The sequence below is a fragment of the Neomonachus schauinslandi genome, chromosome 16 (genome assembly GCF_002201575.2).
Source record: "Neomonachus schauinslandi chromosome 16, ASM220157v2, whole genome shotgun sequence".
NCBI lineage: Eukaryota > Metazoa > Chordata > Mammalia > Carnivora > Phocidae > Neomonachus > Neomonachus schauinslandi.
In genome coordinates this window covers 14,673,320-14,698,427 of record NC_058418.1, presented here as the reverse complement: position 1 = coordinate 14,698,427, position 25,108 = coordinate 14,673,320, and the positions used below count along the sequence as shown (strand labels likewise).

Genomic DNA, 25,108 nt, shown 5'->3' with positions numbered 1-25,108 from the left:
ATTTGAGAACATTTCTTTAGCCCTCCCGCCCACTATTCAGTTCTCACAATAGGAAGAACCGAAGACCAACTGCCAAGAGAGCCTGTTAGGATAGCAAACTTTGGACAAAATAAGTCATGAAAAACAAGATGGCGTTTGAGGAAAGAAGGAAGATAGCAATTCATCTGGGCCATGACTTTAAGGCTTAAGTGGTGCAAACTTCTTCCCTCAGGCTCCTCTGGTGAGTAGTACAGAGTTCTACAGGTCTGGAGGAAGAAAAAGAAGACAAAAGACTTGCAGCTTCCAAACACATATGATTTGAAACTCACTCTTGCTTCCTTCTCTGGCCCATGATACACAAGATTCTTCAGCCCCCCCAAAAACCCCAAAAGGCTTGGGGATGCGTCCCTCAGACACCCAAGAGAGCCCACATCCCTGGTGAAAACGGCTGCATTTTTCCACAGAACTTGCCTTAGGCTCTAGGAGACTGAGTTCACAACTTTCTCTCCAGAACGGGGTGAGAGGGCACCGTGCCGCACTACATAGGGTGCCGCACTACGTAGGGCGCCGCGGGAGAGAAGCAGGGCCGACTACGCTCCCACGCATCCGACAGAAACAAGAATCAGCCGCCCACCCCTCCCACTCTAAGAAAGGCCAGGCACTGACGCTGTCACGTGCGTCACAAGACCCAATCGGGCCCCGGTGGTCTCTGGGAAGCGTAGTTGCGGGGGAAGAATGGAACAGATCCCGCGCGAAGGACTCTGGGGCTCCTAGTTCGGGAGCGAGAAGCAGGTGCTCCGAGTGATCTAACCCGCGCAGGTGGCGGGCAGAGTAAGCCCCAGGGCCAAATCCCCTCCGCTTCCGGTTCCAGCCTGCCGAGATAGGGCTGGGGCCTCAAGCGGTGTTTTTGCACAGCAAAGGGGTAGTGGGGGAGGGAGTGGTTGAAGGGCACCGAAATCAGAAGTGGAAAGGAACAAACTCCAAAGGGTGTAAGAGGAACAGTTCTATGGACCCCTCCCCCACCAGCGCAGCCCGGAGGTGCTGTTGTCTGGAAGCCCTTGGCGGGAGGCGGGGCTACTCCTGAGAGAGAAGCGCTCTAGTGATGCTTGTCCAAAGGTACCAGTGAGCCAAGAAGCCTGCAGTTCACGTTAATTTTGGCAGCCCTTTGCCTTATAACCTAGCTCAGAGGCATGGAGATAACCTTTGGGAGGCTCGGTTTTCCTGGCATCACTGTTCATCTCAGACCAGGCAGAACAGGATAAAGATATGCGAGGGCTGCAGAAACAGCAATGAAAGGTGTCTGTCTTGGAGGAGGTAAAACTCCCAGCTAGAAAAGCAACACTTGAGGAGACACACTATGCCAGGGCAACCCATAATGCAGGCACGGTTTTTCATGGGTGCTGGGTTCCTGGAGGGTTGTGGGTGGGGGCATCCTGCGGACTTCCAGCACTGAGGCTCACTAAGCTTTACCCCAGGTGCCACCCAAAGCAAGGCAGTGGCTTCCTATGGCCAACACCCACTATATGCCCAATTTTTCTGCAAGAATTGGGGGTATCCAATCTATATCCCTACCTGGATGGGTAGGAGGGAAAGGATTTCCCCCTTGATGAAACTGAGGAGGAGGTGCTAGCAAAAGGGACAAAGAAGAAGTGGTCCAAGTCATGGTGATTTCCAACCTTCATCATGGCACAAACAGAAAATGGTAATATTTGTATGGCACACTGGGGTTGTATAAGGTAGGGTATAGATTAAACTGATATAATAAAGACCCCAAAACACAGTGATCTAAATATCATATATTTATTTCTCCCTCATATGAGAGTCTAGGTAGGATCCTAGCAGTCAAAGACTAGTGGGATAGCTCTGCTTTCCTGAACAAGTAACTTCCATCTTTGGGACAAAAGGGGATGTTAAAATTCTCATTATCTCCCAGCCAATAGGTCAGAGAAAGCAGGCACAGAAATGACAATCATCCCTATTGCTTACACATCATTGGTCAAGTAAATTAGACTTAATAAAAATTAATAACTTCTGTGCATTAAAGGACATTATCAAGAATATGAAAAGATAACCTACAGAATGGGAGAAAAATCTTTGCAAATTTTATATACAATACGGTCTGGTATCCAGTATATATAAAGAACTCTTTAAGACTCAACAACAAAAAGATAAACAGCCCAGTTAAAATTTGGGCAAGGACTTGAATAGACATTTCTCCAGAAAAGATATACAAATGGCCAACAAATATAGGAAAAGATATTTAACATCATTAGTCATTAGGGAAATGCAAATCAAAACACATGAGGTACCACTTCACATCCATTAGGATGGCTTAATTTAAAAAAGGAAAGTAAGCATTAGTGAGGGTGTGGAGAAGCTGGAAACATTGAACAGTGCTGCTGGGAATCTAAAATGCTTCAGCCACTTTAGAAAACAGTTGGCAGTTCCTCAGAAAGTTAAGTACAAAATAACCATATGACTCAATAATTCTCCTAGGCATATGCCCCAAAGAACTGAAAAGAAGTACATGTACATGCACAGCAGCACTATTCACAATGGCCTAAAGGTATAACTATCCCAAATCTCCACCGACATATTAACAGATAAACAAAATGTGGTATTTACGTACAGTGGAATATTATTCAACCATAAAAAGGAATGAAGTACAGATAATGATGCTTACATGAATGAACCTGCAAACCATTATGCTAAAGAAACCAGATACAAGGGCGCCTGAGTGGCTCAGTTGGTTAAGTGACTGCCTTCAGCTCAGGTCATGATCTTGGAGTCCCGGGATCGAGTCCCGCATCGGGCTCCCTGCTCAGCAGGGAGTCTGCTTCTCCCTCTGGCCCTCCCCCCTCTCATGCTCTCTCTGTCTCTATCTCATTCTCTCTCTCAAATAAATAAATAAAATCTTAACAAAAAAAAAAAGAAACCAGATACAAAAGATCATATATTGTATGGTTCCATCTATATGGAATATCCAAAATAGATAAATCAATAGAGATAGAATGCAATTTAGTGGTTGACAGGTTATGAGGGGAGAGGAGAATGGGGAGAAATTGCTGAATAGGTAAGGAATTTACTTTGGAATGATGGAAATGTTTTGGACCTAGAGAGAAATGGTGGTTGCACAACATTGTGAATGTATTAAATGCTGCCAAGTGTTCACTTAAAAATGGCTAATTTCATATTATGTTAATTTCACCTCAATAAATTATTCTTAAAATGTGAATGGTCTAAACACCCCAATCAAACAGCAGAGATTTTCAGACTGAATTTTTTTTTTTAATTTTAAAAACAAATTATATGCTGCCTATGAGAAACCCAGTTTAAACAGAAAGACACAGGGGTGCCTGACTGGCTCAGTTGGAAGAGCATGACTCTTAGTCTTGGATTGTAAATTCAAGCTCCATTTTGGGTGTAGAGCTTACTCGAAAAAAGAAAGAGAAAGACACAAATAGGTTAAAAGTAAAAAGATGGGGAAAGATATGCTATGCTAATACTAATTAAAAGAAAGCTAAAGTGGGTATATTAATATCAGACAAAATAGATTTGGGAACAAAAATATTACCAGGGACAAAGAAGATTGTTTTATAATGATAAGAGGACCAATTAAAAGTATAATCAACAACAAATGAATAAACAAAGCAGAATCAGACCCATAAATACAGAGAATTGATGGTTACCAGATGGGAGGGGGGAGGGAAAATGGGTGAAGGGGAGTAAGAGATACAGGCTTCCAATATGGAATGAATAAATCACAAGAATAAAAGAAACAGCATAAAGAATATAGTCAATGACATTGTAATGTATGGAGACAGATGGTAGCTACACTTGTGGTGAATATAGCATAATATGTATAAACCTGTTGAATCACTATGTTGTACACCTGAAACTAATGTAACATTGTGTGTCAACTATACCTCCTGCAAAAAACAAAACAAAACAAAACAAAACCAAAAAAACAACCATACACACACAGAAAAAAAAGATTTAAAACAGGAAGTGTATTAGCGGTGCCTGGCTGGCTCAGTCAGTGGAACATTCAACTCTTGATCTTGGGGTCATGAGTTCAAGCCCCATGTTGGGCATGGAGCCTACTTTAAAAAATTAAAAAATAAAAAAAAGTGTATTAGAAAGAGCTGTCAAATTTTATCAAAATTTTGGTTTCTATTTACATAATCCTGTAGGGTTTCTCTTTTACTTTATGTTTACAAGCTCCATATTATTATGAATTATATTGTTAAAGGTTGACAAATTCCCAGATACTGATTGATCTAGGCTTTCATTCTTGTAATAAACCCTATTTGGTCATAACAGATAGATGATGGATGGATAGATAGGTAGATAGATGGATAGATAGATAGATATAGATAGCAATGTAATTAAGAAATAAAAAAAAAGAGTGTAACAATACCAAATGTTTGCCATTTCCTGCAAGAGCTTCAAAACACGTAACACAAAAACTGCTAGAACTGAAAAAGAGAAATAGACAAATTCACAATTATACCCAGCAATATCAAAATAATTAGAGATGGCAGACTTGACAAATTAATGCAACAGAATAGGAATTACATGAATGTACCCAAATACATGTGGTAATTTGGTATATGCTAAAGGTGACATTTCAAATAAGTAGGAAAGACAGATTATTTGTAAATGGTGCTGAGAAACGGAGTATAAAATAGTGGTAAAATTAGATTCTTGCACAAAAAAACTTTAATGTAAAAAACTGAAAACAAAAGTAACAGGAGAAATCATGGGACCATTTAAAATTATCTCAAGATGCAGAGGGCCTTTTAAATATGAATAAAAACTCAGAAAGCTTAAAAGAAAATACTCGTAAATTAGATAACATAAAAATCATTTTCCATGGCAAAAGAGGATCCTAAACAAATTCCAAAAAATAGTAAATTGGAAAAAATATTTGTGAGGGACGCCTGGGTGGCTCAGATGGTTAAGCATCTGCCTTCGGCTCAGGTCATGATCCCAGGGTCCTGGGATCGAGCCCCACATTGGGCTCTGTGCTCAGCAGGGAGCCTGCTTCTCCCTCTCCCTCTGCCTGCATGTCTGCCTACTTGTGATCTCTCTCTCTCTCTGTCAAATAAATAAATAAAATCTTTAAAAAAAATTTGTGAATCATAAGGTGATTTCCTTACAATATTAGTAAAATGTTACTTTGTAATTGAATATTGAGCAAAAGATAGAGACAGTTCACAGAAAAGAAACCCAAACTTATTCACAATAAGAAAAAAGCAAATTGGGCACCTGGCTGGCTCAGTCGTTAAGCGTCTGCCTTCAGCTCAGGTCATGATCCCAGGGTCCTGGGATCGAGTCCCACATCGGGCTCCCTGCTCGGCGGGAAGCCTGCTTCTCCCTCTCCCACTCCCCCTGCTTGTGTTCCTGCTCTCGCTATCTCTCTCTCTGTCAAATAAATAAATAAAATCTTTAAAAAAAAAAAAAAGCAAATTAAAACTACATTGGTTATCATTTTCCACCTCCCAGATTGGTAAAGATCCAATAGATTGATACCTTGACCTAAAAGACTTGAAATTTACACCCAAAAAGCTCAGAAAGGATATACTTTTTGAATATACCTGTAACAGTTATGAAAATTGAGGCTCATTCAATTCCACTGAATCATTCAATTCCAAAGAATCAATATAAATGTCTGACATAATGTAGTAGCATCAGAAACAAATAACAAAGACAGCCAAGACTTCTGAGTTAAAGAAGACCACCTAGGACTTGCCTATGGTTTTGCCATAGCTTGCTTGTCCTGAATTGCAGTTCTCTATTATTCCCAAATAAACCTAATTTTGCTGTTAAAAAAAAAAAAAAAAAAGAACACCTAAAGTAATTTACAAAACGTGGAAATGAATAACAATGAAAACACTAACTGCCAAAATCGTAGGATACAACCTAGGTAGTAGAGGGTAGTAGTGCAGCTTCAAGTACATTTATCAAGAAAAACAAAAAACTGGGGCACCTGGGTGCCTCAGTTGTTAAGCGTCTGCCTTCAGCTCAGGTCATGATCCCGGGGTCCTGGGATTGAGCCCTACATCGGGCTCCCTGCTCTGTAGGAAGCCTGCTTCTCCCTCTCCCACTCCCCCTGCTTGTGCTCTCTCTCTTGCTGTGTCTCTCTGTCAAATAAATAAATAAAATCTTAAAAAAAAAAAAAGAAAAAGAAAAAACTAAATTCTCAACTAAAAAGTGTAGGAACAGAGCACACTCAAACAAGAATTAAATTATAAACATAAAAGGCAGAAATCAATACAGGAGAGATAAAAGGATAGCAAAACCAAAAGATAGGTTTTTTTTTTTTAATCAATGATCAGTAAGTTATATCAACCTTTGTCAAGGCTGATAAAAAGTACAAAGATGCAAATAAGAAAATGAGTAAGAAACCAAATGAAGTTAGAAGAGTAATAAAAGAATCTTATGAATGACTATTTGCAAACAAATTTGACAACCTAGACACATGAACACATTTCTTAAAAAAAAATACCAAAATTGGCATAAGAAACAGAAAAATTTAATAAACCCAATAATTTGAAATGGTATAGAAACATCTCCTCACAAGACAATGCCTAGAGCCCAGATGGATTTACAAGTAAATTTTAACCAAACTTTTATGAATGGATTTGATGGCATATTTGATGGGAGACAAACAAGGTAAGAAAAAAAACACTTGATAGAGTCCAAATGACTGAGAAGTATATGGAGATACGTTCCAGCTCACCAGTAGTCAATAATAACAATGCAAACCAAAAACATCCAAGGAAGATAATATCAAGTGTTTACCAGCACATAGAAAGAGGTGCTGCTGGTGAGAATGTAAACAGATACAGCCACTCTAGAAAGTAACCTCGTTGTACCTACCCAGTAAAATTGTGTGAACAACAGGTGCAATATTCCAGGGTAAGTATTCTAATCTAGTCCAGGTCTGCAAGGGATACATACTAGGATGTTCCTTGTGAAAGCCAGGAGTTCTATCCATCACTTCAGGTGGTAAAGAATAAATAAAACATAGTTAATATATACTATTAGTTACTATGCAAGTGTTAGAAGTGATGAATAGCATTAGATGACTATGCACAGAGGAACATGATAGATCTAAAAACCATGTAGAGTAAATGGATGTCCAAAGAAAGCCAGGATAGCATTACTGATATCAGACAAAATAGACTTTAAAACAAAGACTGTACACAACAAGAGACAAGGACACTATATCATCATAAAGGGGACAATCCAACAAGAAGATATAACAATTATATTGGGAAAAGTTTTCAATTAGCAATAATCACGCCTCGGATAAACCTCATTGGCTACGATACTGCCACTGTGCAAAGCTGAAGATATAACAATTGTAAATATTTATGAACCCAACATGAGAGCACCCAAATACATAAAACAATAACAAACATAAAGGAAATAATTGATAGTAATATAATAAAATAGTAAGGGACTTTAACACCCCACTTACACTGATGAACAGATCATCCAAACAGAAAATCAAGAAGGAAATAGTGACTTTGTTTTGTTTTTGTTTTTTTTAAGATTTTATTTATTTATTTGAGAGAGAGAGAATGAGAGAGAGCACATGAGGGAGGGGAGGGTCAGAGGGAGAAGCAGACTCCCTGCCGAGCAGGAAGCCTGATGCGGGACTCGATCCAGGGACTCCAGGATCATGACCTGAGCCGAAGGCAGTCGCTTAACCAACTGAGCCACCCAGGCGCCCAGAAATAGTGACTTTGAATGAACACTGGACCAGATGGATTTAACAGATATAGTCAGAAGATTCCATCCTAAAACAGCAGAATACACATTCTTTTCAAATGCACATGGAACGTTTTCCAGAATAGATTACATATTAGGCCACAAAACCTCAAAAAATTCAAAAAGATTAAAGTCACACCATGCATCTTTTCTTTCTTTTTTTTATGATTTTATTTATTTATCAGAGAGAGAGCACAAGCAGGGGGAGCAGCAGGCAGAGGGAGAAGCAGGCTCCCTGCTGAGCAAGGAGCCCGATGCGGGACTCGATTCCAGGACCCTGGGATCACGACCTGAGCCGAAGGCAGTGGCTTAACCGACTAAGCCACCCAGGCATCCCTCATGCATCTTTTCTGACCACAATGCTATGAAACTAGAAATCAACCATAACCAAAAAATGTGGAAAGAGCACAAATACATGGAAGCTAAATAACATGCTACTAAACAATAAATGGGTCAACTAAGAAATCAAAGAAGAAATAAAAAATGACATGGAAACAAATGAAAATGAAAATACAATGGTCCAAAATATTTGGGATTCAGTAAAAGTGGTTCTAAGTTGAAGTTGATAGCAATATAGGCCTACCTCAAGAAGCAATAAAAATCTCAAACAACCTAATGTTAAGCCTAAAGGCGCTAGAAAAGAAGAACAAAACCCAAAACTAGAAGGAAGAAAATAAAGATTAAAGCAGAAATAAATGATATAAAACTTAAAAAAACAATAGAACAGATCACTGAAACCAGGAGATGGTTCTTTGAAAAGATCAACAAAATTGATAAACCTTTAGCCAGGCTCATCAAAACAAACAAACAAACAAAAAACACACAAAACAAAATGAGAGGATGAAAATAAACAAAATCATTAATGAAAGAGGAGAAATAACAACAGACACTACAGAAATACAAGCAATTATAAGATTGTGAAAAATTATATGCTAACAAAGTGGGCAACCTAGAAGAAATGGATGAAGTCCTAGAAACATATAACCTACCAAAACTGAAGCAGGAAGAAATTGAAAATTTGAACAGACCAATTACCAGCAAAGAAATTGACTCAGTAATCAAAAAACTCCCAACAAATAGAAGTCTAGGACCAGCCGGCTTCATAGGTGAATTCTACCAAACATTTAAAGAAGAGTTAATACCTAGTTTCAAAATATTCCAAAAAATAGAAGAGAAAGAAAACTTCCAAATTCATTCTATGAGGCCAGCATTATTCTGATACTAAAACCAGATAAAGACACCACAAAAAAAGAGCACTACAGGCCAATATCTCAATGAATATAGATGAAAAAATTTTCAACAAAATACCAGCAATGAATCCAACAATACATTAAAAACAGCATTCACCACAATTAAGTGGGATTTATTCCCAGGATGCAAGGGTGGTTTAATACTTGCAAATCAATCAACATGATACCTCACATCAATAGAGGAAGCATAAAAAACCATATGATCATTTCAATAGACACAGAAAAAGCCTTTGACAAAGTACATCCATTCATGATAAAAACCCTCACAACAAAGTAGGTTTAGATACCTCAACATAATAAAGGCCTTATATGAAAATCCCACCGTGAACATCATACTCAGTGGGGGGGGAAATTGAGAGCTTTTCCCCAAGGTCAAGAACAAGACAAGGATATCCTCTCTCACCACTTTTATTCAACATAGTACTGGAAGTCCTAACTACAGCAAGATACAACAAAAAGGAATAAAAGGCATCCAAGTTGGTAAGGAAGAAGTAAAACTTTCACTATTTGCAAATGACAAGATACTACATATAGAAAACCCTAATGAGTCTACCAAAGAAAACCTACTAGAACTGAGAAATGAATTCAGTAAAGTCGCAGGATACAAAATCAATGTACAGAAATCTGTTACATTTCTGGGGCACCTGGGTGGCTCAGTAGGTTGAACATCTGACTCTTCATTTCAGCTCAGGTCATGATCTCAGGGTCATGAGATCGAGCCCCGCATCGGGCTCTGTGCTCCGCACAGAGTCTGCTTGGTTTCTCTCCTTCTGCCCTTCCCCTCCACTCACACACATTCTCTCTCAAATAAATATTTTTTTTAAAAAAAGAAATCTGTTTCATTTCTATACACTAATAATGAAGCAGCAGAAAGAGAAATTAAGAAAACAATCCCATTAACAATTGCACCAAAAATAATAAAATAGGGCGCCTGGGTGGCTCAGTTGGTTAAGCGACTGCCTTCGGCTCAGGTCATGATCCTGGAGTCCCGGGATCGAGTCCCGCATCGGGCTCCCTGCTCGGCAGGGAGTCTGCTTCTCCCTCTGACCCTCCTCCCTCTCATGCTCTCTGTCTCTCATTCTCTCTCTCAAATAAATAAATAAAATCTTAAAAAAAAAAATAATAAAATATCTAGGAATAAACAAAGAGGTGAAAGACCTCTACTCTGAAAACTATAAAAAACTGATGAAAGAAATTCAATATGACACAAACGGAAAGACATTCTATGCTCATAGATTGGAAGAACAAATATTGTTAAAATGTCTACACTACCCAAAGCAATCTACAGATTTAATGCAATCCCTATCAAAATACCAAAAGCCTTTTTCACAGAGCTAGAACAAACAATCCTAAAATGTGTATGGAACCACAAAAGACCCCAAATAGCCAAAGCAATCCTGAAAAAGAGCAAAGCTGGAGGTACCACAATTCCAGACCCCAAGTTATATTACAAAGCTGTAGTAATCACAACTGTATGGTACTGTCATAAAAACAGACACAAATCAATAGAAAAGAACAGAAAACCCAGAAATAAACCCACAATTTTATGGTCAATCTTTTAAAATCTTTTTATTTTTATTTATTTGACACAGAGAGAGAGACAGAGAGACAGCAAGAGAGGGACAACGAGAGAGGGAACACAAGCAGGGGAGTGGGAGAGAGAAAAGCAGGCTTCCCGCCGATCAGGGAGCCCGATGCGGGGCTCGATCCCAGGACCCTGGGATCATGACCCGAGCCGAAAGCAGACGCTTAACAGACTGAGCCACCCAGGCGCCCCTATATGGTCAATCTTGACCAAAGAAGCAAGAATATGCAATAGGAAAAAGTCTCTTCAACAAATGGTGTTGGGAAAACTGGACAGCTAATGCAAAAGAATGAAACTGGACCACCTTCTTACACCATACACAAAAATAAACTCAAGATGGGTTAAAGACCTAAATGCAAGACTTGAAACTGAAACAATAAAAATCCTGTAAGAGAGCACGGACAGTAATTTCTCTGACATCAGCCATAGCATTTTTCTAGATATGTCTCCTGAGGCAAGGGAAATAAAAGCAAAGATAAACTATTGGGACTACATCAAAATAAAAAGCTTCTGCACAGAATAAATTAATCAACAAAACTTAAAGGCAACCTACTAAGTGGGAAAAGATAAGGGGCACCTAGCTGCCTCAGCTGGTAGATTATGTGACTCTTGATCTCAGGCCATGAGTTCAAGCCCCACACTGGGCATGGTGCCTACTTAAAGTTTAAAAAAAAACAAAACTGGAAGAAGATATTTGCAAATGACTATCCGATAAAGGGTTAGTATCCAAAATATATAAAGAACTAATACAACTCAACACCCAAAAGGCAAATAATCCAATTTAAAAATGGGCAGAAGACATGAACAGATATTTCTCCAAAGATAGATAAGCAGATGAAAAGATACTGAAAACAGACACATGGAAAGATACTCAACACTACTCATCATCAGGGAAATGCACACCAAAACTACAATGAGATATCACCTCACACTGGTCAGAATGACTAAAATAACACAAAAAATAACAAACGTTGGTAAGGATGTGGAGAAAAAGGAACCTTCCTGCACTGTTGGTGGGAATGTAAACTGGTGCAGCCACTGTGGAAAACAATATGGAGGTTCTTCAAAAAATTAAAAATAGAACTACCCTACAATCCAGTAATCACACTACTAGGTATTTACCCCCACAATACAAAAACACTAATGTAAAGGGATACATGCACCCCTATGTTTATTGCAGCACTATTTACAATAACCAAATTTTGGAAGCAGTCCCAGTGTCCAGTGATAGATGAATATACACACACAATGGAATATTATTCAGCCACAAAAAGAAAGAAATATTGCCATTTGCAACAACATGAATAGAGCTGGGGAGTATAATGCTAAGTGAAATAAGTCAATCAGAGAAAGATAAATACTATACGACTTCACTCATATGTGGAAATTAAGAAGCAAAACAAATGAGCAAAAGAAAAAAAGAGAGAAAGAAACCAAGAGACAGACTCTTAACTATAGAGAACAAACTGATGATCACCAAAGGGCAGGTAGGGGGCAGGGAATCGGTGAAATAGGTGATGGGGATTAAAGAGTATACTTATCATGATGAGCACTGAGTCATGTATAGAATTGCTGAATCACTGTATTGGTCACCTGAAACTAATGTAATACTGTATGTTAACTATACTGGAATTAAAATGAAAAACTTTAAAAGAAACATAAAAAAAACAAACAGAAAGTGCTGAATAGAAAAAAATGACACTTTTAGCATAATACCATTAATATAAATTTCGAACATACAACATATGACTGATTTTATAAGGGATATATATATATATATATATACACACACACACTCATTTAAGGATGCATACGTGTGTGCATGCCTATGGGGGAGAATAGGAGTTGGGAATTATTTGGGAAAAAATAAACCAAGAAATGAGTGTTGGACTAAATAATTTTGATAATGTACTATGAATTGAAGTCCAAAAATATAAATGGAGATTTAAAAAACCAAGAGCCATACCTTTCTGGCTTTTTTTTTTTTTTAATATTTTATTTATTTGACAGAGAGACACAGTGAGAGAGGGAACACAAGCAGGGGGAGTGGGAGAGGGAGAAGCAGGCTCTCCGTGGAGCAGGGAGCCCAATGTGGGGCTCGATCCCAGGACCCTGGGATCATGACCTGAGCCGAAGGCAGACGCTTAATGACTGAGCCACCCAGGCGCCCCTCTGGCTTCTATCTTAATAGAAGACAGAGTCCTAACAGTCTCAAATATCCAGACAGCCGCTGAGACTCTGAAGCTGCAAATTCACAGGAGCTGAATTTACAATTCTGTCTTACATGAACAGCTGGCTTTCGGGCATGCAATTCAACTTCTGGCTTGATTTCATGATTAATAAATGTCATGTTAAATGTTACATATATTACATTCTTTCAAGTAATCCTTACCAAAACAAAAGTCTGGAATTTTTCCTTCAGTTTTATAAATAACTAAACTAAGCTTGAAAGAAATATAATCACTTTTCAGTTTCTCCTAAAAGAGTTGACATCCATATGAAGGTCTAACTCCAACACCCCTACTTGTGCCAATAATCAAAATAGCAGATAGCTTCCCTACGTTTTCTGGAAGAATATGTGATGAATTACCATGCAAATGCCTTTAAAAAAGCTGACCAGGAAGGTGAGTCATTTCTCTGTCACTAAAGTATCCTCACCTCATGGCTTCAAAGAATCTGCTTTTCTCCACCACATAACCCATTGTCTGTCTTGAGTTTTGTGGACAAAGTAGAAAATCTTAGTAGGGTACAGCAAATTAATATGCTAAGTAGGAACTCGAAATCAATGTGAAATCATATTCAAAAAAGGAAACATTTTTTCCAGCTGTCTCTAAAAGGAGCCCAATCATAATGGCAGCAATTTTGCCCAAAATTCATGCAAAGTCCTAGCATCTAAATATAGTAACTACTAAAAGGGCACAGGACTCTGTGGGAAATTTACTTATATTTCACACAAAGCTCTGTTTTGTGTTTGCTCAGGAAGAGAGATCTGAAAAACTTTTAAAAAGAAAGAAAACCTTCTATAGGCAGAAGAGAACAAGTGGAATCATATCGCATCTAAGAAGCTTACTGGCATTTCCTTTTGACTTATTTATATTCAGTTGAGGCAACTTTAAATAATCAACTTTCAAATGGCCATTTTGAACTTATTAAAACAGTGTTTCGGGGCAACCCTCTTGGTCCCCTCCCTCTTCGGTGGCTTTGTACTATCACCTTCCATGGCTCAATAAACCTTGCTTTGCTGCCCACCAAAAAACAAAACAAACAAACAAAAAAACCCACAGTGTTTCAAAAATCCTGAAACAACTTCAAGTTTTATAAACGATAATTAATATGTAATTCTTATTAGTGTGAGCTTAATATATACTTATCAAAGTAAGCTCTACCATGGAGTTGAGCTATCTTTTTCCTCTTGAGCAACAGGAATGATAGAAAACAAAAAATACAGTGTATATGGAAAATCCAATCTTAGACTCTTTCTTAGACTGCAAGTCTGGCTAGCAAGACCTTTAACTGAGAAAAATTATTTCCTTTCTTAAGAGGGAAACTTCTATTTCTGATTTCATATCCCCTTTCGAATACATACGTTTGTTTTTTCCCTTCCTATATTCCTTGCAAGGTAGCTAACTTCATGATTTGGGCAAAGAAACACTGAGGATGGGTCTGGAACATCCTATTATTGCCGGAAAGTAAGAATGCTTGCAAAGATGTCAGAGCAGTGCTGAAGGGAGCAAAGAGTCAGTCTAAATTGGCCCCCAGGGGCTCATTCTGACAATTTGAGCTTCACAATATATACATTATAATTAATTGAAATGTGTTAAGCTGTAAAAGGCCATGAATTCCTGAGACTAAAAAGAAAAATGTTAAAATGCAATACACAAATACAGAATCAATGATACATATGAGAATGAATTTAGTAAGTACAAAGTGTAATATTTACATGTATGGATTACATATATGTGTATATATAAATATATATGTAATATACATATACAGACACATAATTCATATATATATGGATTACCTTTCCAAGAGGCATATAAAGCACATAAATGTGTATATGTGTGTGTGTATACACAGTATAGACAGATCTCTTACCTTTCCCAGGTTTTTCATCTCTTTAATCAAAAGTCAAATTCAAAAGAGGCTTCCTCCCCTGGCCATACAATCTAAAATATCAACATTGTCCCCTACCTCTTCCTTCATCTTCTCCTTAGAATTTATTCTCTTACATAATATATTTCTATACGTATTTTTTATTGTTGGTCTTTCTCACTAGAAATTAGCTCTATTGAAAAAAAAGCAGTGATTTCTGTCTGTGTAGTTCACTATTATATTTCCAATGCCTACATTAGAACAAAGCCTGGCACACAGTAGGTACTCTACACAAAATGTTTCAATAAAACACACACACACACACCTCCTGCTTAATCAAGAGTATATAAAAGAAACATTTTAAATATGACAAGCAAAAATTGTACAAACTGACAAGGCAGAAAGATATGTTCAGCAGCATAAATAACCAGATTAAAAAAGGAATCCAACAGGGCGCCCGGGTGGCTCAGTTGGTTAAGCGACTGCCTTCAGCTCAGGTCATGATCCTGGAGTCCCGGGATCGAGTCCCGCATTGGGCTCCCTGCTCGGCAGGGAGTCTGCTTCTCCCTCTGACCCTCCCCCCTCTCATGTGCTTTCTCTCATTCCCTCTCTCTCAAATAAATAAATAAAATCTTTAAAAAAAAAAGAAAGGAATCCAACAGTTCCACCAGCACTGGTCATACTCAATAACCGAGTGGAAAGGGTTTTGCCAGTGTGTTCTAAACGAATTAGTCCATGTCCTGAAAAGAATTAACTGAACAAACTCAAACCCTCATCTCCTAGGACAAGAAATCTCTAGAGGACCCTAATAACTGTAAGATAATAATAAGCATAAGTTTTTAATAATGCTAAGAGATCAAGTCACTGTATCGCAATAAGACAAAGGGTTGTATAGCTGCAGATAAATGAAATTTAATACCTCATTGTAAGGAGAAACACCCGATTGTAAAGCACAAACACCTGTGCTAATGGCATGGGTGTAACAGATTTTACCAACGTTACAAGTTTGTTGTTTTTTTTTTTTTTAAAGATTTTATTTATTTGACAGAGAGAGACACAGCGAGAGAGGGAACACAAGCAGGGGGAGTGGGAGAGGGAGAAGCAGGCTTCCCATGGAGCAGGGAGCCCAATGCGGGGCTCGATCCCAGGACCCTGGAATCATGACCTGAGCAGAAGGCAGACGCTTAACGACTGAGCCACCCAGGCACCCCTGAAATAATTTTTTTATTTTTAAAAAGATCTCATTTATTCCTTTGTCAGGGGGAGAGAGAGAGAGAGCACAAGCAGGGGGAGCGGCAGGCAGAGGGAGATGCCTCAGCAGGGAGCCCGATGTGGGGCTTGATCCCAGAACCCTGGGATCATGACCTGAGCCGAAGGCAGACGCCTAACGACTGAGCCACCCAGGCGCCCACAAGTCAAGTTTAACTGAAAAAAACAGAGAATTGATCGGTGGCTTGGGTTTATGTCACCTCAGAGGAAGAAATCAGGTGCCGTACTTAGATCAGAATCAATTAATGAATAACTCAAACTCTTCACTGGTCTGAGTCATTACTCTTTTTCCTTTAGGCCTGGCAAGTTTACTATAATCTTGGGGAGCTTTCCAAAATAAGTTATTCTTCAACTCTTACTATTAAAATAACTATTTCTAGACATCTAGAAAATATAAGAAAGAATAAAGAAATGGCATGGATTTTCAGCATATCAAGTGACATTTTAGTTAGATGTAATACGTTTTGCAGTGTTTTATAATCACTATTATTTTTTTCTGTTCAAGGTTTGAAGTATTAAGTCATACTTAATCTGCAGTTTCAGTTTCAAGGCACTCTGTCTTAATATTTAGGAAATTTTCAGATTTGTATTAATATAGGTATAAATTGACTAATAAAGAAATTATAAGAGTAGTAGTCATTGTTTCACTCCACACACATATATAAATCCTTTATTCTTTCCTAGTTCATTTGTTCTGTTGTTTTTACAGATGCTTTCCAGACAATATCCAAGATTCTAACAATTCTAACTATTCAAGGTGGCACCATTACCATATCATCAGTTTACCTCTCTACATCCACTCAGATAAAATAGGAATATACTGCCCTTTACCCTCATATTCCTCATTACTCATAACTTATGCCCTAAAAATTTTAGGCTCCAACTGTTTTACTTTTACCATGAGTTGAAAATGTCCCATCCTATCTGCTGGTAATATCTTTGTCTGAATCTCTAGTTCCAAAGAAGTTATCCATAAACTTCTTTTTTTCTTTAAAGATTTTATTTATTTATTTGACAGAGAGAGAGACAGCGAGAGCAGGAACACAAGCAGGGGGGAGTGGGAGAGGGAGAAGCAGGCTTCCCACCGAGCAGGGAGCCCAACGCGGGGCTCCATCCCAGGACCCTGGGATCATGACCTGAGCCAAAGGCAGACGCTTAACGACTGAGCCACCCAGGCGCCCTATCCATAAACTTCTTAAGCCAAGCTTTCAATCTCCCCACAAAAGAAGACCTCATTTACAATTCTATTATATTCTATTACACAGTATGTTTAAACCCATACTGAAAACAGAAAATCAAATAATTCCTTTAAGATGAGGAGCCATTCATTAATGTGACGGATCCATTATTCTCTTAGCTTGCCGCTCTTTCTTTAAAGGCCTATAGTGAGTCACCACCACAAATGATTTTAATTCCTTATGGGAAAACCTGTTAAGGAGTTTTACTAGGTGAATTTTTAAAAATCTATCCTTATCATGAGTCTAATAAATACCAAATTAATTTTCATCAACAAATAAAATGTAATAATTCTCTCAACTTTATGAAGGCTGTGTATTCAACTTCCATATACTTGTTTTAGCAAAAGGTTTCTCAGGATAATTATGCCATAAAAGATTAAGGCTTTCTCACATGTATAGCAAACACAGGGTGTATGAATCAGAACTGTAATTCCAAGAGGCAAAAATCCAATTCAAATTAAGCAAAAAGAGAAAATTTATTGGATCACAAAAATTAAAAAGTAAAAGATGGTATAGACTTCAGGCATGATTGAATTCAGAAGGTCAAACAATGTCATCAGATTTGTCTCTTATCTCCATTTTCCTCTGTCTTGGACTGATCTTGGGAAGGCTTTCCTCATGCGGTGACAAAAAAGCTACTGGTGAGTTTTGAACCTTGAAAAATCCTTTAAATCCGTGAAACTTGCAATTCCAGGAAAAAAAATGATCTTTTCTTACTATCCATAACAATACCCCCCTAGGGTTCTAGTGGTCCAAACAGGGCCATCTGCCACTCCCTTATTAACCAAATTGTGGCCAGCCTATGACCAATCCACTGCTCTCCCTAATAGTTTCATCAGAATGATATGCACTGAGGGTGAGGTAAGTTTCAAATGGGGCATAGAACAGATCCAAAAGTAATAGATGTCTACTATTCAGGCTATTTCAAATAAGGGATGCTCATAAACTGAAGGCTTTTCCATATTTACTACATTCATAGAATCATTAACCAAAGAATTCACTGGTATTTATTTAATAAGGACTGAGTGGTGACTAAATGTTCTTTCATATACTTGTTATAATCAGAGAGTTTCTCTATTATGAATTTTCTGATGTCGTCTAAGGGCTGAGGCACAGCTAAAATTATTCCCACACTCATTACAGTTATAGGGTTTGTCTCCAGCATGAATTCTCTGGTGTAGCCTAAGGGACAAGATCTGATGGAAAGCCTTCCCACATTCATTACATTCATAGGGCTTCTCTCCAGTATGAATTCTCTGATGCTGATTAAGGTATGAGCCACAACTGAAGGCCTTCCCACATTTGTTACATTCATAGGGTTTCTCTCCTGCATGACTTCTCTTATGATGAATTAGAACTAAAGCATCACTGAAGGCTTTCCCACATTTACTGCATTCAAAAGGTCTCTCTCCACTATGTATTCTATGATGTCGATTAAGTTGTGAGTCAGTCCTAAAAAACTTCCCACATTTGATGCATTCATAAGGCTTTTCACCTGTATGAATTCTCTGATGTTGATTAAGGTGTGAGCGATAGCCAAAAGTCTTCCCACATTCATTACATTTAAAGGGTTTCTCTCCTGTATGAATCCTTTGATGCAGAGTAAGGGCAATGCGTCTGCTGAAGGCTTTTCCACACTGATTACATTCATAGGGTTTCTCTCCAGTGTGAATTCTCTGATGCTGATTGAGGTGTGCACTCTGTCTGAAGGCTTTGTTACATTCCTTACATTCATATGGTTTCTCTCCTGTGTGAATTCTCTGATGTTCAACAAGGAAGGCATAACGGCTAAAGGCCTTCCCACATTCATTGCATGCAAAAGGTTTCTCTCCAGTGTGGATTCTCTGATGTTGAGCAAGGTGTGCACTCTGTCTGAAAGCTTTGTTACATTCCTTACATTCATATGGTTTCTCTCCAATATGAGTTCTTTGATGTTCACTGAGAAAGAAATCATGGCTAAAGGCTTTTCCACAGTCATTGCATACAAATTGTTTCTCTCCACTGTGAATTCTCTGAGGTTGAGTAAAGAATGAATAACACCTAAAGGCATCATCACAGTCATTGAATCCATGCGGTAATTTTCCAAAATGAGTTGCTTGATGTTGAGTAAGTAATGAGTGGAAACTTAAGAGATTTGAAAAATCATTACTTTCATAAGGTTTCTCCCCAGGAGGAATTCCTGTATCTTTACTAAGGTATGTATTCTGGTTGAAATCTTCACATTCATTATCTATCAAAGATTCGTTCTCAGCAGGTAATCTTTTATGTTCAATTAGGATGGAATTTGGGGGAAACATTTTATCATAAATATCAAATTTATGTACTTGCTCTACTGTGGGAACTCTCTCTTGTGTTGAAAGTACTGATTTCAAGAGAACACTTCTCTCATTATTATTATATTTATTGTCTCTTTTCACAGCAGAGATTTCCTTAAGAGCTGTCACTTGCCTGAAATGCCTCTCCTGCTTTCGTTGATGCCGCTCAAATTCACCCTCATATCTCCAGGCTTCTCTGAAACTGGAATATTCCAGGTCATAACTTGTAAGTCTTTCCATTACCATCCCCTGGGATATATCCTCTTCATCAATGTACCATTTTGGAGATAATTCCTTGATTTCATACCAAGACTCCCAGTCTGAAAAATAATCAAGAAAGCAAATGTGTCCTTTTTGCCTCTGCAAGGAGAAAACTGTTATAGAAGAAACTGAAGAATTTAATTGGAGGAATGAGGGGAAAGTACATGGTTTTGACACCTTTCAAATATGGCCAAGCAAATATGAAAAAAATACAAAGAAAGAACAAAGAATGAAGAGAGCTGATAAAGGAAGATATATGTGTTGGCAATGGGGAGGAGGTTATAGGGGAAATGTAGGGCATCAAACACATTAATATACAGGTAAAATGCAGAGTATCAGCCATGGATTTTCTTTTACTTCAGGCTCTATCTTAACCAAGGCCCAAGAGGGATTTGTTCACTTATCCTCTATTAGGTCTACACTATTGTGCTTTTTTTTTTTTGGTAGAAATTCATTGTTCCCTCACCAACTTTCCTAGAACCTTCTTTCCTATGTTCATCACCCAGGGCCACTACATTCCCTCTTACCAAGAATAAATCTTTTCTCTACTCCAGGCAAATGGCAGCTTTATACAATACCTACTGTAATGCTGAGTAAAAGAAGACTGATGGGAGAAGACTAGATATTTTCCAAATTCAGGTATTCTGAGATGCCTGGAGCTCCAAAAACTCTTTGAAAAAAAGATACTCTGTACGTAGGCATATGAATACTATAGGGGAAGGAATTCCATATAGGGGACTCCAGGGGACAGTATAGAGTATAGCCTGGGAAAGTACAGAGCAGGAAGTAAGTATTGTATATGTGGAAGACATATTCACAATGATTGGAGTACAGAAATACCTAGAAGTCAATGGTATTAAGGTATTATGGTGGCATTCAGCAAAAAGGAGAAGACAGACAATTCACCCATATCAGTGATTGAGAGGAAAAGGGAAGTTATGGATTCAGGCAAAGTGGAAGAGAGTCAAATGGACATCCATGTGGCACAGTGGAAACAACACAGGGTTTGGGGTCATAGGTGAGTTTAAATCCTACTTCTTGACCTAGCTATCTAGTTATTCTAACTTTAACAAATTAACAAATTGATTAACCCAACTCTTGAGCGTCAGTTTCTTAGTAGGCAAAATGAGGTGACCTTACAAGTATGGTATAAGAATAAAGAATACATTTAGGGGCGCCTGGGTGGCTCAGTCGTTAAGCGTCTGCCTTCGGCTCGGGTCATGATCTCAGGGTCCTGGGATGGAGCCCCACATCGGGCTCCCTGCTTGGCGGGAAGCCTGCTTCTCCCTCTGCCACTCCCCCTGCTTGCGTTCCCTCTCTCGCTGTGTCTCTCTCTGTCAAATAAATAAATAAAATTTAAAAAAAAAAAAAGAATACATTTAGAAAATATCTAGGAGTGTCTATTTCATTATATGTATTCAGTGACACTTAACATTTTGAAATGAAACAAATTAATATGTATTAAGTTATTCTTTTTTTTGAATCTCAGATCTGTACCTCTGAAACAAATAATGCAATATATGTTAAGAAAAAAAAAAAAGAAGAAGAAGGTAGCGGGAGGGGAAGAATGAAGCGGGGGAAATCGGAGGGGTAGACGAACCATGAGAGACGATGGACTCTGAAAAACAAACAGGGTTCTAGAGGGGAGGGGGGTGGGAGGATGGGTTAGCCTGGTGGTGGGTATTGAGGAGGGCACATTCTGCATGGAGCACTGGGTGTTATGCACAAACAATGAATCATGGAACACTTCATCTAAAACTAATGATGTAATGTATGGGGATTAACATAAGAATAAAAAAATAAATTTTAAAAAAAGTTATTCTTTTTTTTAAGATTTTATTTATTTGAGAGAGAGAATGAGATAGAGAGAGAGAGCATGAGAGGGGGGAGGGTCAGAGAGAGAAGCAGACTCCCTGCTGAGCAGGGAGCCCGATGCAGGACTCGATCCCGGGACTCCAGGATCATGACCTGAGCCGAAGGCAGTCGCTTAACCAACTGAGCCACCCAGGCACCCCTTCATTAAGTTTTTCTTATACTTACACCATTAGTACTCTTAGAAATTACATTTATGTCCAAAAAGGGATTATGAAATAGACTGATGGTCAAATGGCAAGACAAAGAATGGGAGAAGTAAACCCTTTGGGGTTAAAATATATCCAGGCAATTAGAGATGTGTAATTTCCAACTGATTATAATCTATAAATGGATGGAAATTAAAAATCAAAGTATGATGAACTTTGGAATCCAATCAGAACTGCACAGAAAGTAGTAAGCATAGTTATTATAAGCTGGAAGAGGAAAAGGTCTTACTAGACTGTAGAGTCTCCCACATGCTGAACTGATGAACGGTACACAAACTGGAGGATTTCCTGAAGTAAATAATCTCCTGGCATGAAACCCAGAAGATTCTAGTAGGAAGTCTGGGAAAAAAGGACAGTACCTAAGGAGAAACCTTAAGAAGAAGAAAGTTTACTGCCAAAGCCCAGAATTCATGTTCCCATGAATAGCCTAAACAATGACCCACAGACTTATAGACTGGATCTCCATCTTTAAAAAACTGTATAGAGCTATGCTGTCCAATATGGTAGCCACTAACCACATATGGCAATTTAAATTCATTAAAATAAAAAAAAATTTAATTCAGTTTCTCAATAATACCTAGCCATATTCCAAGTGCTCAATAGCCAAATGTGGCTAGTGACTACAATACTGGAAAGCACAGATATAGAATATATCCATCATCACAGAATGTTCTACTAGATGTCACTGGACAGAGATCCAAAGTAACATGACAAAGATGTTATGGTGGAATGAGGAAAAAACAGAAAAATAGGGGCATCAGTCAGTTAAAGGGAGAGAGAAAAAGAATAGAGCTTTGAACAGAGAAAATGAATAGTGGTCAGAAATATCTTATAAATCTCAGGAAGCTGATGAATAGAAAAATAAAGAAAGGCACCTGGATTTAGCCAAATTCGAGAGAGCAGAGCCAGACTGCAAGTGGTAAGGCAATGTAAGAGAATTTGAAGTAAAGGCAATGAGTGGAGATTATAATTGGTATACAAGTAATTCGAAGAGAGAAGGTAGTATGGTGTACAGAAACACTGAAAAGGTCCTATGAAATGGTATGAAATTATTTCAAAGGAGTTTTTTTTTCAAAGAAGATTTAAGTGAACAAAAATATAAGACATAACTGTACAAAAAGGAAAACATACATACACATGCTTGCTCACCCCAACTTAATTTGTATCAGGTAAATTTCAATCAGAACTCCACAAGGATTTTATCTCTGAACTTATTTTAAAGAATGGATGGCAAAAGATGAGCAATAATATAAAAGAAAATTCTAAAGAAAAAAATTCTAGGACCAGTAATATGACCTAAGTATTGCATTTTATACCTTCCTTTCATTAAAATCCCTATGAAAGGTCTCAACCAAGGTGATTTGTAAAATTCTCTTTAATTATGGGCAAATGTCAAAGAGAAACACACCTGAAGCATACAAATTTATGGGATGCAGAGGAGAACAAAGAGCTCTGTAGTTCATCCCTTACCCCCCCTTCCCTCTCACAACCATCAATTTATTCTCCATATTTACAGGTCTGATTCTGCATTTTGTTTATTCATTTGTTTTGTTTATTTAGATTCCACATGAGTAAAGTCATATGGTATTTGTCTTTCTCAGTCTTATTTCACTTAGCAGGTACCCTCTAGAAGTCCATCAGTGTTGTCACAAATGGCAAAATCTCATCTTTTTATAGCTGGGTAATATTCCATTGTGTATATATACACATCTTACTTCTCCATTTGTCTATCGATGCATACTTAGGCTGCTTCCAGATCTTAGCTATTATAAATAATGCTGCATAAACATATGGGTGCATACATCTTTTTGAATTAGTGTTTTTGTTTTCTTCAGGTATATACTCACTGGTGGAATTATTGGATCATATGGTATTTCTATTTTTAACTCTTTGAGGAATCTCTACACTGTTTTCCACAGTAGCTGTACCAGTTTACATTCCCACTGGCAATAGACTACAGTTCCTTTTTCCTCCATATCCTAACCAATACAATGGTCTAAGTTTAAAAATTTTTTTAAAAAGCAAGTTGTAAATAGATGCATATAAAAATTGCATGTGTGTATTTGTGCAAGGGAAATTCTAGAAAGATATCCAACCATGCACAATACAGATCTTTAAATGATATCTTGAGAGAAGAGTATACTTCCTACTTTATACATTTTTTAATTGCTTGAATATTTTCTAACAATATTATTTCTATTTCAAAGGAAAAAGGAAAGGGGTGCCTGGCTGGCTCAGTCAGTAGAGCATGAGACTCTTGATCGCAGGGTCATGAGTTCAAGCCCCACACTGGGTGTAGAGATTACTTTAAAAAAAGAAAAAAGGAAAAATGTTATAGAGCAGCCCTAATGCTGCTGGTCCTTAACTGCACATTTCCATATCAATCTAGATGCAGATTCCATGTGTTTTTTCCATGAGATTCCCTTCAACTAGGTGTGTTCAGGATGATGGAGTTTACTCAAATAAAAAACAACTCAGGGGCATCTAGGTGGCTCAGTCAGTTGAGCATAGGCCTTTGGCTTGGGTCATGATCTCGGGGTCTGGGGATCAAGCCCCTCGTCAGGCCTGAAATTCCACCTCATTTTTAGGGACTCTGGGACCTCAGAGAGTCAGAAATAGCCCAGTGAGCACTCTCACCACTTCTCTCCCTTTACTTCATATGATCTCTCTACAAATCATTTACTATCTTTTTTACTCAGTGCTGTGCTGAAATATGTGATGGAAAAGAACTATCCTCTTTAGATGGATCATGATTTGTTATGCTGGAGATCAGTGCAAATGAAATAAAGGACAGAGGTGTGATTACTGAGTGCCCTATTAAATAGGGAGGAGGTCCAGGATGGCCTCTCTGAGGAAGTGACATTTAAGCTAAGAAAAGCCTCAGTGAAAGTAGGGGGGAGGTTTTGTGGAGATCTGGAAAAGAGCTTTAGAAGGAGAAGGAATGGACGCCTAGAAGGCACAGTCGTTTAAGCGTCTGCCTTCGGCTGAGGTCATGATCCCAGGGTCCTGGGATTGAGTGCCACATGGGGCTCCCTGCTCAGCAGGGAGTTTGCTTCTCCCTCTCCATCTCCCTCTGCCTTTCCCCCTGCTTGCGCTCCCTCTGTCAAATAGGTAAATAAATAAAATCTTTAAAAAAAAGGGAGGAGGAAGAGCAAATATGAGGTTGCTGTGGTGGGAAGATGTCTGACGTATTCTGGGAATATCACTGAGCCAGGATCCTTAGAGGGAAATGAGCACTATGAGATCAGAGCAG

At 38.3% G+C, this 25,108-nt stretch overlaps 1 protein-coding gene and 1 pseudogene across 2 annotated transcripts in view; both read right to left on the bottom strand.

Annotated features, from left to right (window-relative positions):
• Positions 1-25,108, bottom strand: part of ZNF527 (zinc finger protein 527) — a 202,213-nt gene that overhangs the window by 158,374 nt on the left and 18,731 nt on the right. Inside the window, exons 5-6 of one of the 2 annotated variants that reach the window (XM_044922196.1) lie at positions 18,221-19,833; positions 17,650-17,787 (exon numbers count right to left, since the gene is read on the bottom strand). In XM_044922196.1, coding sequence (XP_044778131.1) covers positions 18,260-19,833 — 1,574 coding nt within the window. In that variant the 3' untranslated portion in view covers positions 17,650-17,787; positions 18,221-18,259. Of the gene's footprint in view, positions 1-17,649; positions 17,788-18,220; positions 19,834-25,108 lie in introns of those variants that run through there. The other variant, XM_044922195.1, reaches the window with a different exon arrangement.
• Positions 7,232-7,336, bottom strand: LOC123323328 (annotated as a pseudogene).